General features: G+C 43.1%; 4 protein-coding genes across 9 annotated transcripts; 2 read left to right on the forward strand and 2 right to left on the reverse strand.

Annotated features, from left to right (window-relative positions):
• The first annotated feature begins 704 nt into the window (after positions 1-704).
• On the forward strand, positions 705-5,054 carry epx (eosinophil peroxidase). Its single transcript, XM_077735392.1, is given in 16 exon segments — positions 705-790; positions 852-912; positions 1,029-1,119; positions 1,197-1,372; positions 1,455-1,587; positions 1,705-1,834; positions 1,937-2,561; positions 2,627-2,787; positions 3,172-3,430; positions 3,524-3,694; positions 3,761-3,998; positions 4,063-4,274; positions 4,342-4,506; positions 4,611-4,694; positions 4,784-4,884; positions 4,986-5,054. Coding segments are annotated over 16 exon segments (2,694 nt in total). The 5' UTR covers positions 705-772.
• Positions 5,055-5,151: 97 nt separating this feature from the next.
• On the reverse strand, positions 5,152-11,851 carry rab3il1 (RAB3A interacting protein (rabin3)-like 1). Of its 4 annotated transcripts, none has more exons than XM_077744145.1 (12): positions 11,552-11,851; positions 10,736-10,953; positions 9,032-9,215; positions 8,846-8,941; positions 8,566-8,643; positions 8,313-8,426; positions 7,747-7,875; positions 7,551-7,663; positions 6,853-6,876; positions 6,457-6,556; positions 6,306-6,372; positions 5,152-6,223 (listed from the first exon to the last, which is right to left on the reverse strand). In XM_077744145.1, the coding sequence occupies exons 2-12, from the start codon at positions 10,912-10,914 to the stop codon at positions 6,138-6,140; spliced, it is 1,170 nt and encodes a 389-aa protein (XP_077600271.1). In that variant the 5' UTR covers positions 10,915-10,953; positions 11,552-11,851; the 3' UTR covers positions 5,152-6,137. The 4 variants fall into 4 exon arrangements, with proteins under 4 accessions (XP_077600271.1, XP_077600264.1, XP_077600270.1 ...); XM_077744138.1 differs by having other exon boundaries at positions 8,202-8,426; positions 11,552-11,847; XM_077744144.1 differs by lacking the exon at positions 6,853-6,876 and having other exon boundaries at positions 8,202-8,426; positions 11,552-11,844.
• On the forward strand, positions 11,667-15,954 carry best1 (bestrophin 1). The gene is made up of 9 exons (XM_077744126.1): positions 11,667-12,315; positions 12,863-12,957; positions 13,067-13,300; positions 13,538-13,692; positions 13,781-13,858; positions 14,054-14,206; positions 14,267-14,347; positions 14,439-14,590; positions 14,692-15,954. Exons 1-9 carry the CDS (start codon positions 12,164-12,166, stop codon positions 15,731-15,733), a joined length of 2,142 nt encoding a protein of 713 aa, XP_077600252.1. The 5' UTR covers positions 11,667-12,163; the 3' UTR covers positions 15,734-15,954.
• A 79-nt stretch (positions 15,955-16,033) lies between these two features.
• fth1b (ferritin, heavy polypeptide 1b) lies at positions 16,034-18,090 on the reverse strand. Of its 3 annotated transcripts, none has more exons than XM_077744150.1 (5): positions 17,947-18,090; positions 17,234-17,347; positions 17,015-17,161; positions 16,689-16,814; positions 16,034-16,531 (listed from the first exon to the last, which is right to left on the reverse strand). In XM_077744150.1, the coding sequence occupies exons 2-5, from the start codon at positions 17,333-17,335 to the stop codon at positions 16,373-16,375; spliced, it is 534 nt and encodes a 177-aa protein (XP_077600276.1). In that variant the 5' UTR covers positions 17,336-17,347; positions 17,947-18,090; the 3' UTR covers positions 16,034-16,372. The 3 variants fall into 3 exon arrangements, with proteins under 3 accessions (XP_077600276.1, XP_077600291.1, XP_077600283.1); XM_077744165.1 differs by lacking the exon at positions 17,947-18,090 and adding an exon at positions 17,516-17,857; XM_077744157.1 differs by lacking the exon at positions 17,947-18,090 and adding an exon at positions 17,433-17,856.
• Positions 18,091-18,434: the final 344 nt, after the last annotated feature.

Genomic DNA, 18,434 nt, shown 5'->3' on the forward strand with positions numbered 1-18,434 from the left:
CTCATTTTGGACCCATGTTGTGTATTCAAAGGGTTACATGAGAGAGCACTTGTAAAATATTACTACACTTATTCAGAATGATTGATGCCCTTATTGTACTTGATTGCTAGAATTTGCACGTGCTGATTGAATGCAGACCAGCCCAACCTATTATGGATCAGTATTAATAAGTTAACTATAGTGGCATCATTCATGACTCATGTTGATGGTATCGCACACCTGCTGCATCAAAGGAGAAAATTGGGGATTCCCATTTGATTGGACATCAACAGTGGTCATTTGCAATTTGGAATATCAAATTACCTCTATTACTAACTACCAAATATACCAAATACCGTGTGACTTGGACTTGCAGTGAATAAGTCAAAGAGCTAAAGATTACTCAATCATTGGGGGATCTCTTTGGACCTCCACGCAACTTTTTCAGGTTGCCAATAAATCATAAATCAGTAATATCACCAGAGTTTTCCTACCTCTAGTTCAGCTGTCCATCTCACACATTCATATATTTGACATAATCCCAAAAATGACAGAATGCTTTTCAACATCAATTAAATGAAGAAAAAAAAGATTGTTGAGGAGAAGGCGGGTTGGTTTTTGTTTGATGTAGCCTTCCAGGAGCGATAAGGAGATTCTGCACATACCTGCTCATGTATAAATGCCCATTTGATACACGCACACACCTGCTGGCATTGGCCAAGAGCCTCAGTCAGAACAGCAGTAAGATACTGTCCTGAACAAGGAGCCTGATGATTACGGCGTACATATCAAGATGAACACTTTACATGGGGTGAGTTGCTCTAAATTGACATTGCTTCGTGTGAGATCTTTCCTTTAAAATCTTCTTGTAGGTGACCATCATTCTACTCTTGTCTTTCCCGAGGCGTGCAATGCCATTAGAGAACAACTCAGGTAGGACTACAAATAGCCTCTAGAGCATTTATTCAACATCCTTAATTTGGTTCCTTGATTGCTCTGAAATAACAGCAACAAGATGAACATTTCTTTTTTTTTTTGTTTAATTCCAGACACAATGAAGGTGGGCTCTGTGTTTGTGAAGGAAGCTCTTCAAAGGGCCATTGAGCTGACCGATGTCGCCTACGTTCGCACTAGCGAAAGGTCCCCATTTTACTGGAAGCTTGGCAACATCACTCCCATTAATAAAAGAACGGCCTTTTTTAAATTGCTGCATGTAGGGTGAAGAAGTCCCTGTCCGAAGGCGCTCTGAGACCGATGGATCTTTTGTCTCACTTCAAGCGCACACAAAGCACCAGCAAGACGCACATGCGAGCCGCCGAGCTGCTGGACAACACGGTGGAGCTGATCCGAGAAATGGTTTACACTCACACAATGACCCAGCTTGGCCGTCATGGTACGTGTCTTGGACCAAATACACACTATGGATACTTCATTTACTCTTCATACTCTGGTATGAGTGATTCACATCTGCATAGAGCTGCTGAGTGAAACAGATGTGGAGTATCTACTGCAAGCGAGTGGCTGCTCGGCTCAAGTTAACACGGGCGGCTGTCCTACTGGCTGCGTGGCCGAGCGTTACAGGGCCATCACAGGGCGCTGCAACAACAAGTCAGTGCAATGTGTTTTTGTGGAATTTCTTCTTCTAAGTACTGTGACATTTCCCCTAAGTCTTCTTAACATCATTGGAAAGGATTTTTTTTTGCTTGTTGTTGTTCCCCTACTCAGACAACATCCCAAATGGGGTTCTGCAAACATTCCTTATTCTCGTTGGCTGTCTCCCGAGTATGAAAACTTGTGGGGAATGCCCAGAGGCTGGGATCCAGATCACACCTACCACAACTTCAGCCTTCCCCCAGTATGACCCTTTTTAGCACTCTTCCCTACACTCCGCCATTGGTTCAGTCTAGTGTTTTGACAATTTTGCCCCCCACATGGCTCTCCTTCACCATCCGCGCAGGTCCGGCTGGTGTCTCAGGAGATTCTGTTCACTCCAAATGACAACATCTCTCTGGACTCAACTCTTTCCCACTTACTTGTAGAGTGGGGCCAGTGGATTGACCACGACCTGGTGCTCACCCCCCAGAGTCCAAGCACGGCAGCTTTCCGGACCGGAACGGATTGCACTTTAACCTGCAGCCGGGATTCACCCTGTTTCCCCATTGAGGTTTTTCATCTAGTTATTTTTTTTTTCCGGACAGCCAGATTTTGATGGGTATTTAAACCAAAACTAAATCCTCAGATCCCACCATCTGATCCTCGGTACGGCATTCAGAATTGCATGCCCTTCTTCCGCTCGGCTCCAAGCTGCGCAGATGAGGCCGAGCCCCATCTGCGACGTGAACAACTCAACGCCATCACCGCTTTTGTGGACGCCAGCATGGTGTACGGTAGCTCCGTTAAACAAGCTTTCGGACTACGGGATCGCACCTCGCCGCTCGGTGCGATGGCATGCAACAAACAGCACTCGGACGGGGAGTTGGCCTACATGCCCTTCATGCCTCGCCAGCAGGCTAACTTAGACCCGTGTGGCCCAAGAGAGCGTGCCGTGCTTCAGGAAAATGCCACGTCGTGCTTCCGAGCGGGTGAGTTTGGTCTCGGAGTAATACTCGAGTTCCCGCCTCAATAACTAGTGAGTAATGTTTTTCAGGTGATTCAAGAGCCAATGAAAATCTAGGCATGGTGGTCCTTCACACACTCTTTCTACGAGAGCACAACCGCCTAGTGGGTGAGCTACACCACCTAAATCCCCACTGGAGTCCCGACACCCTCTACCAGGAGGCCAGGAAGATCATTGGCGCCATTCACCAGGTACAATGTTTCAAATGTGTCGGGGGTTCTAGAGCTTAAATAGTTACTGTCATACCTCTACTTACAAATGCCTCTGGGTAGGAAATGTTCAGGTTACGAAATCTTTTGAGATGCAAATGAGTGCCTCAAGATACGAAAAAGGTCCAAGTTCCGAAAAATGTAATTTTTGTGCGTCTTCACACAACTTGGGACACTTTGATGAATTTTAACAGTTTATGTAGTTGGTAGTTTTGTGGAGACCGTGGAACAAAGAGTATTTACATATAAAATAACTCCGTAAGTAGAGGTATGACTGTATGTATACACACTAGCTTGTCCTGGGTCAGCTCTCTAATCAAATTGGACTTTTTTCCCACTGGCTCATTTGAACCTTGATACTTTCAGATTATAACATGGGAGCACTACCTACCGCGGATTCTCGGAGAGGAGGCCACATCAAGGCAAATGCCTCCCTACGAAGCTTACAACCCAAACACAAATCCCAGCATTGCCAACGTCTTTGCCACCGCCGCTTTTCGTTTTGCTCATGTCACCGTGCAGCCAATCGTGAGCAGACTTGGGCCCGGATATGCCCCCAACTCCCAGCGTCCCTCACTACCCCTGCATAATTCTTTGTTTTCCTCGTGGAGAGTAGTCCAGGAAGGTAGACAAATTATAGTTATGTCGTTTCTTGCTGTAATACGGGCTAGGTCCGCCAACCTGTGAAGTCTTATCTCCTGCTTCTCGTACTAATCAGGTGGTATAGACCCATTGCTACGTGGCCTCTTGCTGTCTCCAGCAAAGCTCCAGACTCCTGGTCAGATGATGGTCGAGGAACTGACAGAGCATCTGTTTCAGGCACAAGGCGGGATGCCTTTTGACCTAGGAGCCCTCAACCTCCAGAGAGGAAGAGACCACGGACTACCAGGTACTGTCATCAACTCCAAAATCAATCAGACTTTTCCCTCATCTTTGTCTTTTGATCCCCAACTAGGATACAGCTCATGGCGGAGTTTTTGCGGTCTCACTGTTCCCAACACAACCAAGGATCTGGCAGACATTATGGGTAATCCATCTGTAGCTCGCAAATTTCAGCAGCTGTATGGCACACCGCACAATATCGACGTGTGGGTGGGGGCCATCTCTGAACCGGCTCTACCTGGAGGCCGGGTTGGACCACTGTTGTCCTGTCTGCTAGGAAGACAATTTAGAGCACTGAGAGACAGTGACAGGTAGAATGAATCTCTGTTTCATCACTCCTAAAGAATGTTTCAGAAACAAAAAATGTATTTCAAGGTTTTGGTGGGAGAGGAAGGGCGTGTTCACCGACCCCCAGAGGTCTCACCTTCGTGCCGTCTCACTGTCCCGAATCATTTGTGAAAACACCCATATTACCCATGTACCCGAAGACCCCTTCTCTCGCACAGAGAATCCGGACTCCATGTTGGCTTGCTCGAATCCGCTCATCCCCAAACTGGACCTCAGCCCGTGGAAAGAACCAAACTCAGGTGAAGAAGGTGAATAAAGAGACGCATGCATCATGTTGTGACAATGCTGTGGTGCCCTCTCTCCAAGATCCCACCTGCGGTCCCATACCCAGAATTCAGTCTGGCTACTCTCTGCTATGCGATTCTGTGATCATCTTTGATTGTCAAGTTGGTTTCCAGCTGCAAGGTTCTTCTTCCATCAGCTGTGATGCACCAAGTCAGAAATGGAGCTCACCACCTCCAACATGCCAGGGTTCAAATCTTACTGACTACAATATGTTAAAATAATACTTTTAGCCTCACATTTCTTACCAACACCTATCACACCCTAATTCTCCATCTCCTGTTTCTACACAGACATAAATGAATGTGAACAACAAATTCCGGTTTGCCCACAAAACATGGAGTGTCATAACGAGCCAGGTTCTTTTTCGTGCTCAGGTTGGTTTAGTAGGGATTTTCCTAAAACAAACCCAGCATATTGTTTAACATTAAGGTACTCTGTACCCTGTTTGTATGCACTGATGCAGAATTAACCACACCATCTACAATTTTGGCTGTCACGGCAGCCATGAGTGTGATTGGCGGTGTTGCCGGAATACTACTGATCCTCAACTGTTTTCGAAGGCAAGTAACCTAGGATGCAAATAATGTTGAAAAGTAGCCTTTCATTCAATCTGAGCTCAGTGCAACAGTCTAAAGTCATACAATTTTTAAATGTCTTTGTCTCAGGTATTTGCCGAAGAAAGAGGCGTTAGTCTGTACCAGATGTTGCCAAGAGACAGATTAAACAAACACTGAAATCTGCAGCCCGACTGAAACTTGTTAATTGTAACGCAAATTTACAGAAGCATTTTTGTCCTTTGTGCCTTTGTGTCACACAACACACTCACTGTAATCAATTATAAACAAATGATTTATTAAAGCCACCTGTGAACTGTATTGTGAAGCTAGTAAAGCAAAGCAGCAAGCTTACAAAAGGTATTTCAAGCCGGAAACCACAGGCCTACTGGAATGTCTGCGCAGGGGAAGAAAAAAAAACATTTTCTTTCCATAAAGCCCTTTGAGTGGGACATGGGCTCTATGTTGAGTCAATATGCCGGCAATTCGTATTTATGAACCTGTAGGACAACTATGGGTGTGTCTCAAAGTGCTTTATGTCATTGTAAATGGATCATTCATGCTGATGACTACATTAGAGATCTCATTTCCAAACTTTTATCTGTGGTTACAATCTGAAGTATCACATTTTAGGAAAAGACAAATGTGGCATACAGTCAGGCTACAATGGAGTGTTGGCAATTCTCAGTACACAGACATTGGGACCTCAAGGCCTTTAGAGGCAATGAAGTGGTTATTGCACTTATCACATCTATACATTCCTTCATTATCACCTTCCCAATATAACTGATTGTGAAAAAGAACAATGATAAAACAGAGATACTATGAGATAAAATAGCCAATACGAATTGTCTGGCATTCATAGTTGTGACGGCTCATTACAGGATAGTTAATACACACTTATGTTGATTTTGGACGTATAAAACTCGACAAATGTGTTAGTTTTGATGGGTCAAAGTTAAAGCTTCTAAACTTAAATTGCACTTTTAATTATGTTTGTAAAATTGTTTCATCACATTCTACTGTACGTACCTAATAAAGCCTTTAGATGCAACTGCCTAGCATATTTTCATTTTAATGGATAGATACAATTGTGGAGATTTCATGTGTGAAATCAAAAACTGCCAAAGGGATATTCAAATGTACTTTCCCGTTCTTTGAATTATTGTGCGATTATAGTTTTCTTGGCTGACCTCTGATAAGTTACCACATGATAAGCCTGATGTCTCCAAGTCCTCATTTCACTTCGGTCAATCTTATCCTTTAACCATGCTCAGTGAGGTAAAAACCCAACTTGGCCATGGACATTTCCCTTCGGAGACGCGTCACCTCCCAAAACATTTGCTCCGCTGGACACGAGCAAAATGACCACAATCAAAATTTTGTTTTTTCTTAATAAATTTGAGAAAAATCATTTGTGCATAAACTTACCATCATGTCTGACCAGGCCCTGCTGAATGTAGCGAATATACGTGAAGAAGTTGCACACGGCCGTGATCTGGAAAGGCAAAAAGACCACAGGAATTATGGCAAAGGCGGGAGGTTAGCATGGGCTCTGAATAAAAGACGTGATCCAATGTACCCGTGCTCGGCTGGAAGGGGAAATGTAGTAATAGCTTCCTTTGTCGCCCAGTTTAATGCGATGTCTGCACAATCGAGACACGCCACTCAGCGCACATTTTCTGTCGGGAAAAAGGACTGTTCAACTCACTGCAGCTTCAATAAAGGACACATGCTGTTGAGGCATGCTGCAAACCAGGCCAAAAAATAACAAGGAGTGCACAATTAAAGGTTAGCTTAGTCATTTAGAGAGCAAAATGTTGATGGTTAGCGGTCAGATGCATGCAACGGGTGCATTTATTGACATTGGTCAGAGAGACAATTGCTGGTCTTCTCCATGGTGGAAGCACATAAGACATCCCCGTGCTACAGTAAATGCAGATTAGTCAAAGCTGACAAGTTTCCTGTGAGGACTTACGTCTCCACTGCTGCCCTACAGTCACTGGAAACACAAGATTTGAAAGTCAGGTGCTGATTAAGTTCACCCAGCTGCCTAAGACTGAGACGACTGTATGAAGTTAGAAGTTATACAAGTGGAAAGAGTGTTTCATTATTTTCCTGATTTAATGTGATTATGTATTGTAAATTGCATAATCATTGAGAAATATTGCATTAAATTTGATAGGTGAAAGATAAATGGACACAATTCTTGTTCTGGATTGGCTAAAGCAAAGGTCCCCAACTTGCAACCTGGGGGCCAATTAGGGTCTTGTGCAGTTTGAAAGGCAATGGGAGAATGGTGGAAGAAAAATATGGACATAATGCCAGCAATATTTCCCATAAGCTGGGGGAATCAGGTCAGCAATCTTTTTTACGTTATGTAGAAACATTCATGTTTTCAAATATTATTCATAAATATTGAAAAGATAGGATTGTATACTTTTTTGAAAAGCTTATTGTAGAGTATTTAAAGAGCAAAATGCAGTTTTTAAAAAAAAGTTATTTTAAGATTGAAATGCTGCCGATATACAATTGTACATCTATTGTCCTTCAATGCACTGCGTTGCAGAAACCACTGCTGAAACCTTATTGGCTCACCTAAATTTGTTTTTTTCTTTTTTTTTTTAAAGGTGAATGGTGAAAAACAGGAGGGTGCGGCTGTTATTGGCAACTCACTTTGGTCCTCCACACTCTACCGCCGAGGCCTTAACCACCGGTAAGCTTGAGATGGCCACTGGCTCGATTGTCAGAGAGTTGTTTTCCACTGCACTCTGCACTAACTGGGACAACTGCGGACACAAGTGACTGCGTCAATTAAATCGCAAAAATCAGAAAATACAATCCCATCTGACGGCGGTGAGAATATTCTGACCTCAGATCGTGTAAAAGAGAGGCATGGAGCGATGTCTTCTCTGTAGATACGACTCATGAGGGCGGATGAATGGTCTAGACTCGGGTGCTCTTTCCACATGAGAAACTCCGCATACAAAACAGAGTCTGTCTGTGGAGATAGTACGACAATCCCTAACTCATCTTCTCAACAGAAGCACAAGGGGGTGAAGACTTAGCTCAAAAGGCAACAAGACTACAATTCTGAGGATAAAATTTACCTGGCTTACTGGCCTTGTTACCAGCCAAATTCTCTACTCCTTACAACATACTGAAAGATTGGCCAAGCAAAAGGAAGAAATCAGCAAGAGAAGAGCAGGAACAGCAAGCTAAGACCAGAAAGAAGTTTCAAGAAAAATAGAAAGCAGCTAAATAAAGAGGGCAGCGAGGAAGAGGCAAAAAAGGCAAAACCGCCACACATTTGAAGCCCCTCATTACCTCTCGGTTCTCTGTAGCCACAGGCCGAACAAGGAGCGAAAGAGATTCTGCTTTGCCAGGTGGGGACGGTACACCAGCGCTAATACTTTTGTTGCGACTGTGAGCCCCGACCTGTTTGGTGACCGGGACTTGCAGCTGGGGATGCAATTGGCGGTTGGGCGAGGATGGCGTAGAGGTCAACACCAGAGACTTGAGTGCTGTCACTTCTGCTTGGAGGACGTCGATCTGGAAGTTGGCACGGAAAATCCAGAGTGAAACAGGAACAAAATGTGTTGACGTAGACACCTCTTTTTTTCAATGGTGGTTGCTTTTCTGATAATATGAGCAAGTTGGGTTAGTAGATATCAGTTTGAGCAGTACAGACCTTCCCTTGAGCTTCCTTCACTTGCTTCTCCGATCCTGCCTGTTTGACATTGGCTTCCCGCACCATTCTGTGAGCCTCCTATTGGGAATATGGACATTATTCCCAGTCATTTAAAAATGCAGCTTCATATGTATAAGTCAATGCTGCGAAAAATGAGTCAGTATTTAGGCCATTTTTTTACTTTGTTGTTTTTTTGAGGATGCCAGAATGGAATAGTGGCATTAATATTGATATATTTCATCCAATTTATCGGAAGTCAAAGTCATTTTGGGCTGCTGACCTCAAACAGACTGGCAGTGAGCTCCTCTAGTTCTTGTTCCAACTGATTCCTGACCCGCGACAGACGCTCACACTCTTTGTCTTTGAGTTTTAGTTCCTGAAAAAGATGAGGAGAAAGCATTTCACTAGTTTTATACTTCCCTTTTTTACTGCACTGTTTGCATTGAAGAAATAAAAAGTGTAGTACCTTCTTTGCCGCATCTAACTGTTCTCTAAGGATCTCCGAGCCTTTTTCACGAATTTCTTTCTCTCGGCTTTCCAATGAGGAGCGGCGCAAGCAGGAATGGACGCCATTGCCGACTTCCGACATAGGCGGAGCTTGGCCCTTTTCCTCCAATCTGGGTTCTGGTTCAGGATCCAGATCTACCAACCTAAATGGAGGACAAACCACACATCTTTCATCACAGTTTACAGATTCTCACACAAAAAATTGAGGATATCACAACCATAAAATTAAAAACTCATGCTAAACATGTGATCAGGACATCCCTAATCTAGACACAACTTTCATTGCAAACGGACACTTTGGTAAAATACTGGTTATGAAATTGTTTGGTGATATAGGCAAAAAAAAGACATTTGAAAATAAATATTGCTGTCAGTCAAGTTCATTATCAATTGTGGGTAAAGTACAATTACTTTTCCAGCCTTAATTCTGCATGCATCTACTGTTCTTACCTTTCTAGTTAAACATGTTGTGATAAAATCTTGCAAGTATTAAACAAAATACCGTTTTGTCTGACCGATATATACAATAATTTCAATTAACTAAAGTAAAATACTCTTGTGATATGAAATCACGTGACAACATCTGATAGTAATAAAACGAACAATGCACACATTTTTTCCTCTCTCTGGTGAAATTGTGGCTATCTAAATATTAACAAAACGACGATTTTAAAACTCTCGGCATAGTTGCGCTGGTCAACTGTTAAAGTTGAAGTTAGCAGAACGAGTTACCAACTTTGTGTTCATATCGTTCATGCACTCAAAGAATGACATTTTTACCCCATCAACATCCACAAAAGACGAATCCGTCAGTCCGTCCTCTGGCTGTTCTTACTGTGAGCAAAATAAAATAAAAATGCAAATTTGACGAGGGATTCTAGTTGGCTTGACTCCGTTTCCAAATCAAATCAGGGCAAAGGAATGCGGACGCTGACGTCACCAAGAAGGCGCAACAGACGCTCGCAAACAACTCCTTCCACGTAGATTGTATTTATTATTATTATTATTTACGTATTTTTTTCAATTCTTCCACGCCAAACTTTCAGCATTTCCCTTTCTAATTTATCTTGAGATGTTGGACATTCGGTGAGTTTTTTGCTCATTTCTGTCCAGTTTCGTAGTCACAAGACAACGCACCCACCGAAAGATTCTGGTATGAAACCACGTCACCGAAACGTCAGCTGCCAAAACCCATCTAAGGTTCAAACTTTTGGAAAAGAAAGTGTGCTCCCTTCCTATTGCTAATACTGTGATGATGATACTTGTACTTGCAAGTGCATGCTTCTTGCGTGGGTTTTCTCCAGGTACTCCGGTTTCCACCCACATCCCCAAAACATCCTGGGTAGGCTGGTTGAACACTCCAAATTGACCCAAGTGCCCTGCAATTGGATTGCCATTGGTTCAGGGTGTCCCCCACCTGGTGCCCGGAGTTACCAGGGATAGGCTCCAGCACCCCCGTAACCCTCGTTGAAGTGATTCACAATGAATGAATGATGTAGTTGCAACACACTGTTAACTCATTGGCTGCCATTAATGAGAAAAACGCCCAATCTGAGAGCCTCACAGTTTCAATGGAAGCCAATTAGTAAAAACAACAAATAAACATGAAGGTGCAACTGCAGAGACCCAAATAAAGAAGAGAATTAGGATTCAAACGACGTACCTTCCGACCGCACAGCTCTTTGCCGTCTTCTCAGACGGCGTCCCAAAGAACACTGGAGAGGAATACACTGCAATACCCGACTTTCCCGTTTTCAGGACTTCATAAGCCCGACTGGAGGATGGCACAGGTGGTGGAGATGAGGAAATCTGAACACTGTGGATACCCTCAAAAGCATCCATGTCCTTGCAAATCTCAAAATTGCTTCAATTTGGGCCACTCTGCAAAGACAAAGGGAATTCATGTGCAAATGACCTGTGTTTTCAAGTCTATTTATTTTTAAGTGGCTGTCAATAGGCGAAAGATATCCAATCCATTTTGACTGCCAGAATCCATTTATATTGTTGAAAAAAAACTTTGCAGAACAAAGAGAAATGTCCATCAGTAGCAGAAACATCAGAAAAATCACAACTAAGATTATGCAATTCATCACACTGAATGACCAACATGATTTCTTATATAAGTGAATTATTTAAGATTCAAACATTATGTGCTGCATTTGAGATATTTCTCAATTCTTTTCACTTCCTTGAAACTACTGCTGTGCTAATAATGGCGAAACGCTGGGATTGCATTGTTCAAATTGTGGGAGAGAAAAAAAGACAATCATATATGCTTTATCCTCTCCTAATAAATTTCTAAGGTATCGGATCAAAATCAAGTGACTTGGATTTTGATCCCCATACAAAAATGTGTGATGGGGACATTTTATATGATTTCAATCCAAAAACCACAACAGCTCACATTAGCTCGCTAAATCAGATCTATCATCTAAAAATGCAATAGGAACTTTGAACAACATCAATTAAGACCCACTCACCAACTGTCCAGCCGTTTCAAATGTACATAATTCCAATGTTCTAGATCGGCGTAGCCATGGAATTTAGACGGGTGAACTCTGTCCGCACTTCGCCCTTGTTGCAGCCTTTCTGGTTAGACAGCGAGGGTTAATAATCACTAACACCTTCAGGCCGACTACCCCGCCTATGCACACACACTTCTTCCATCAGAGGGCTCAACATATGCTATTTTTTTTTCAATATTGCATTGTTTTTTTAAATTCCCTTTGAACATTAACTCATAAGAACAGTTTTTCACACTCATGAAGTAAAATATGTATCTAAGCAACCAGTTGTGCGTCGGTGTGTGATTTGTTGAGATTAACAGAACCTCCGTGAGCTCAACAATGCAGCTTTGTTGCGCCAAACAGCTTAAGACATCAAGTGACCGGAGGTGTAGAAGCTCCATTTTCTCCTTTTTCTGTTCCCACTTCTCTTTCACCAACATTCTTCTCCTCCGGTTGACACCGGCAGCCATGGCCGACTGCTGATTTGCCATGCAAGACCAGGCAAAAGAAGCGTCCTTCATGTTAGGCACGTGTGAGACCAGGAAGTCGGCCTTTGAGAAGACGAAGCAGGAGCAGCAGCGGCAATGACAGTGACTTACTCCCGCAGAGTGGCAGATGCAGGCCTGGGCACTTTTTTTCACCTGCTACTGCGCTGGAGGGGGAGCATCTACAAGCTCCTCTACAGGGAGCTCATCATCTTCACTCTGCTATACTACTTCTTCAGCGTTGTTTATAGGTACCAGAGAAAAGGCCTCAAATCGGGGCCCATCAGTCTACTATAAATGATTAGAGAACATTTGACAATCTGATGCGATTCAACTCTTGAACATTGAGATCTTTTAAAGACATGAATTCATTTGATCTGATTTGAGTAGATGGATAAAGCATAATATCTACTAATATTCTTCTTTACATAGAAATAAAACACCCAACAGAAAAACGTGTCTTGGGATACAAGTTGAATTTGTTCCGTGACTACACTCTGAACTCAAATAACTTGCTTTTCAAATCATCTTATCTTATTAAAATTATTTCCCAGACATATATATATTTAAATTCATCCACTCCCAATTCTCAGTTAACCTGAATATTTGACCTCTATGGCAATTTACATGCTTGTTTTACCCCCCAAAAAACATGTATATTCTCTTGAAGCCAATGACAATGATAGATGCTTGCAAGCCATGGCTCCAGAGCCACATGCGGCTCTTTTCCATCTTACTTCTGTGAATTTGTACAGTGAAGTCTGAAAATGTCAACTAATGAGCTATTTTCCTCACTAGGTTTGTATTAAATGTTGATCAGAAGAGGCTCTTTGAGAAACTGTCTATGTACTGCAACCGCTATGCAGAGCTCATCCCGGTGTCCTTTGTTCTCGGTGAGTCAACCGGATTTTATTTTTTTTACAACACACCTTGAACGTGAGCACCCAAGATTGTAGCTGTGAACTTCTGAAAACTAAAAAAGTAACCCTTTTTCAAGTGTAGGTTTCTATGTGACCTTGGTGGTATCTCGCTGGTGGGGTCAGTTTGAAAACGTCCCTTGGCCCGACCGCCTGGCATCACTAGTGGGAGGCCACGTGCGCGGAGCCGACGAGGCTGCCAGGTTGACCCGCCGCACTTTGATGCGTTACGCCAATCTCTCAGGCGTTCTCATCTACCGCTCCGTCAGCACAGCGGTCTACAAAAGGTTTCCAACCATGGAGCACCTGGTACAGGCAGGTACGGTGTGGCATTTGACCTCTCTGTACAACTACACGTGTGGTTTTCGGATGATGTAATACAGTGCTGAGATTAAGACTAGGCTGCTGAGCAACGTAAAAAGTGAAAACCCACTTAAATGCTTACATAAATGCAGGTTTGGGATCTTTTAATGGGATTAAATGAGGAATCTGAGAACTTTTCTCCAGGTTTTTAATTTTTTTTATCTTGTCTACATTTTTTTTGGTTTCCAAACAGGTTTGATGACCTCAGAGGAACTGAAACACCTGGAGGACTTGCCCTCCCCTCATAACAAGTTTTGGGTTCCCTGCATGTGGTTTGTCAGCCTGGCTTTGCGGGCTCGTACAGAGGGTCGCATCAACAATGACGTGGCTCTCTCTGCCATTCTCACAGTATGTGTTTTTTTGTCCATATCGTGAGCACTAAGATCTTACAAAGCAAATATATTATTATATTTATTTTTCTGCTTCCTTTTTTTAGGAGTTAAACAGTTTACGTGCAAAGTGCATGAAGCTGTATGGTTACGACTGGGTTAGCCTGCCACTTGTGTATACTCAGGTTCAGTTTTTATACATCTGCATTCTTACATAACATCATAGACCATTTACTGTAAAAAAATAATAATAAATCCTCTCCCTTGCTTTTTCTGCTTCCCTCACCAACAAAGATTTGAATCTGCATTTTTTTCACTGTGAGAGTGCTGGCAATTAGGCCAAACAGTCCAGTCTTTAATTGTCTTTCCTTCTCCCTTAGGTAGCCACTGTGGCAGTATACAGCTTCTTTCTAGCTTGTCTGATTGGCCGTCAGTTCTTAGATCCAGCCCAGGGCTACCCCGGTCACGACCTGGACTTTTATCTACCCGTCTTCACACTGCTACAATTTTTCTTCTACGTGGGCTGGCTGAAGGTCTGACATGACACGAGCTGCTGGATAAATTGTCGGTTTCTGATCTGGTCCCGGTTTCAGGTGGCTGAGCAACTCATAAATCCTTTTGGTGAAGATGACGACGACTTTGAGACAAACTGGCTTGTTGATCGCAATTTGCAGGTTTTGATGCTATCCACCATAGCTAATCTCAGTGTCTTGAAAGCTCAATTCCAAACAAATGTCCATCATTGATGTGTTTTATTGTCTTCAGGTATCTTTGTTGTCTGTGGACGAAATGTACGATAGCCTCCCTCTGGTTGAGAAGGACATGTACTGGAATAAGTCTGAGCCTCGACCTCCCTACACAACTGCCAGTGCCGATCACTGCAAACCCTCATTTATGGGCTCCGCTTTGGATATCAGGTACGCTTGAACCTAAGCCACCACTTTATTCAGTGACAACTTTTGGTGGTACAACAGATAAAATGATAACATTGTTACGCTGACATTGTTGAACTCTGTAGTGTCCCAAAAGAGGAGATGGAGTTTCAGTCCAACTTGGAGCAGATTAAAGAAAACGAAGAAGCCAACTACTCCACCCCCCTGTTGGGAGGTCTGGGGCGCTTTCTGGGTGTCCAGTCCCCCAGCTTCCCTCGCTCTTCTCGGGTCTCTTTGCTACGCCGGCGCCCCGGCGCCCCAATCAATCGCTTCCCTCTTTACCTACATACGGAGGTTCCGTCCCAGCAAGCCCGCCATCCACCGAACGCAGAGCGAGATCAGGATTACGCCTTCTCCAGCCTCCCTTTTTACGAGAGAGCTGGCTTTTACAGTTGCCCTCAGACACCCATCCACTGCGTGCCCCCCGCGATGGCCCGACCGCGGCCCACCCGCCGGCCCCAGAACGAATGGGATCGCAGCTGCAGCTCCCTCGCTCCTCCGACGGTGGGTTCCCAGTTGCTGCCCCCTGACACCCCCAATCACATGCCACCCCCGCCGTCGTCGGCTTTCCCCTGGCTCAGCGAGGAGGGTGAGACACCCAACGCCCCTGCCTTCTCCTTCCCCGACCCACCGCCGGAGCTCTGTCCTATATCAAAACTGAGGCGCGGGCACGGCCTGCTGTCTCGCCGACCCCTCCCTCCGTGCTTGACGCTGGAGCCCTTGCCGTCCGCCGACAGCCAAGCGGGACCCCCGAGTGCTCGGACTGCGGGAACCGGGGGAGAAAGGGTGTTCTCGTTCACCCCTCCCTCTCGTCACGGGCCGGCAAATCCAAATAATCCCACCAGCAGCTCCGGAAGCATTAACGTGACAGGCGGCAACGGTGCCGCCACGGCAGGAAGTCTTCAGAACTGCGCCAATCTTAGCAACTTTAGTAGCTTCGCCACCAACGTGAAGGCGAGCAACGGTGGGCTCAATACGTTGGGCGCTTCAGGTTCGATACCTTTGCAACAAGAGGCCAATCAACCAAATTCCCCTAATGATTCTGGAATCTCGTTGGCTGAAGGGGACCTGTTAGGCGTGTTAGTAGACAGTGGCGGAAACAAAACCACTGTGAGCAGAAAGGACTGAACACAAAAGAAAAATGCCATTCGTATTTGAAGTGCCCATTTACACACAGAATTGCATTAGGCGTCATAAGTGGCAACACGTATAAATAAATCTCCACTTCCTGTCGAGCGCTTACAGGACAATTAACCTAGTTGTGAGGCCCAAAGCGCCTTAAAAGATTTCAGTGTCAACATAAGGCCATGAAATAAACACATAAAAACTATGTGGATTACTTCAAATGACCTACCTTCAGATGGTTGCTTTTTTCGCTTCACCTTGGACAGCCTTCGGTTTGTTTTTCAATAAACACATTCAGTCAAATTCACTTTGTTGATACTATATTTTCTTCACAATATGTATTGTACATTTAGTTGTACATTCTTGCTAGCCTACGACCAGAAAAATGAACTGCCACACTGGCGGATAAATGAGAAAAGGAGAGCAGTGATGTCAACATCAAACTGCTTATAGACAGTAGAATTATTTAATGTCTACATGTAGACTCTACATAAAAAAATGTATACTTCTTTTCATAGTTTTCAAATTTTTAAACTGTGTAATTCTAGAAAAAAACATTTGAAATGTCCGCAAACATGCATCATTTATGGTATTTTGTGCTTTCTAAATATCACCTATGATTGAGGAGATGACACCAGTGAGTTAAGTGGCCTCCTCTGCCAGGGTGTGTTTATCAAAGAGATACTCAGCCATTCCGTTCTGCGGTGCTCCCATGCGCTGCAAATTGGAAACCCAATCAGCCAGTTGCTTGATGGATTTGATCTGCTCATCCAGATAGTGGGTCTCAATGAAGTCACACATCTGAGTGCACCAAGGGGCAAACATTGTGTCATTAAAACCTCTCTGAGATTCAAATAATCAGTGTCTTGTGTCAATATGTGTTGACATTTGCTGTGGGTTTTAAGATGTGGATGCAGGTGTGTGCCTAATGCTGGGAACAATACGACGTTTCACGTACGTGAGGGTCGCTTTGCTGCGTCGCCATCTGATGTAATTCCAGCAGCGATTGATTGACATTTTTTTCCAGGTGCAAGGCACACTCTAAAGCCTCCAGGCCGCTGCCCCATTCATCTCGGTCAGGTTTCTTTTAAGAATACAATCAGAAACGATTGACTTTAGCGTATATTTCATGTTGATTCTGCAATCTAGTCTAGAATTTTTTATGTTAAAATGAGGACACATTTCTTCTTGACCTTAGGCACATTATACGATTTTTCAATAGAAAAGATGCACAGTTCTAAGACCATTTAATGATGAGTATGATGATGATGATGATGATGATACCTTGATATCCTGAAAGAGAATCCTGCCCCCTCTCTTGTTCTGAAAGGTCAACAGCTTCTCAGCATGCTCGCGTTCTTCTCTGATCTGGCCTCTAAAAAACTTGGCGAAATGCGGAAGAGCAATATCATCCCTCTCAAAATAATATGCCTAAAAACCAGATTAAAAAAAAATCATCAATCACTGCTGAAAGGGTTGCAATATATTTGCTTAATTTCTTACCATAGAGAGATAAACATAGGAGGCATACAGCTCAAGATTTATCTGCCTGTTAATTGCAGCCTCGCAGTCCTGGTGAAAGTTTTGCCGGATTTGGGAGGACATTCCTTGATTTGTCTTAAAAGCAGATAGCAAAAAAGTGAGCTCATTTTACACACTAATCTGCTGGATTATTATTATTATTATTATTATTATTTTTTACATTTAAGGTATACTCTTAAATACAAAGGCCATGCAAGCACTTCATGTCAAGACTGACACCTACAGCTGAAAATCCATCATCACCTGTTAGTGTCAGTGTCAATCAATACAAAATCAAGAAACAAAAATGAAATCAATTTTGACAAAGTAGACAAGCACTAAATTAAAGTGCCTCCTTATTTGAAGTATGCAATCAATTCATTGCATCCCAGAATAAACATCTATCCCGATGTAAATTAGGTATGTCTTTTGTTTTGATGTTGAAGTTTTTGTCTCAGAGCTGCAAATTATGTTATTTATTTCCAGCCATTTTTATTTGGATTGTTATGTGCAAGGACACCACGCCCTCTCGCCAAGTGTTATCCGAGTGGATTCAATTAATAATCATTAGGTCGTTGCTGCACGTAATTATTATTTAAGTCTTTAAATTATAGTGCATCTTCACCACTGACAAATGCAAGCAATTACGTGCGCACAAAAAGAACATGGAAATGACATTAAAATACCAACATTACCGTTTGTTATTTATGCGTGTGATGTCAGAGATGAGAAAGCTTGTTGACGATGAAATAGAAAAGCTAAAAACTGTATAAAAGCCTGCACGTGCTGGAAGTAGACTTGAATGGCGACATAATGATGTGTACCAAATCTATATGATGTGATTCGGGTCACTTCTGACGTAGAATATGACGTCATCACAGTAGGTAAATTACATTCAATACTGCATCAATATAATTTGCCCAAATGTTTCATACAGTTTTTACTTTGTTGCCATTTTTAACCCTACTATGTTCACTTGCAGCTGACAGATAATCAAACATTATATCCTCATTTATTTTCTGTCCACTTGTGAGAATTAAAGAATTTGCAAATAAAAAAAACCTTGGCCTGTCTGTTTATTGCATCACACACAGAAAAAAGCATCTTCTACAATCTATTAATAACTCACATGGTGGTCTACTCATTACTCAACAACAACCTCAATCAATGTTACACAGGAAAA

Source organism: Stigmatopora nigra, chromosome 2, assembly GCF_051989575.1.
Source record: "Stigmatopora nigra isolate UIUO_SnigA chromosome 2, RoL_Snig_1.1, whole genome shotgun sequence".
Lineage (NCBI taxonomy): Eukaryota > Metazoa > Chordata > Actinopteri > Syngnathiformes > Syngnathidae > Stigmatopora > Stigmatopora nigra.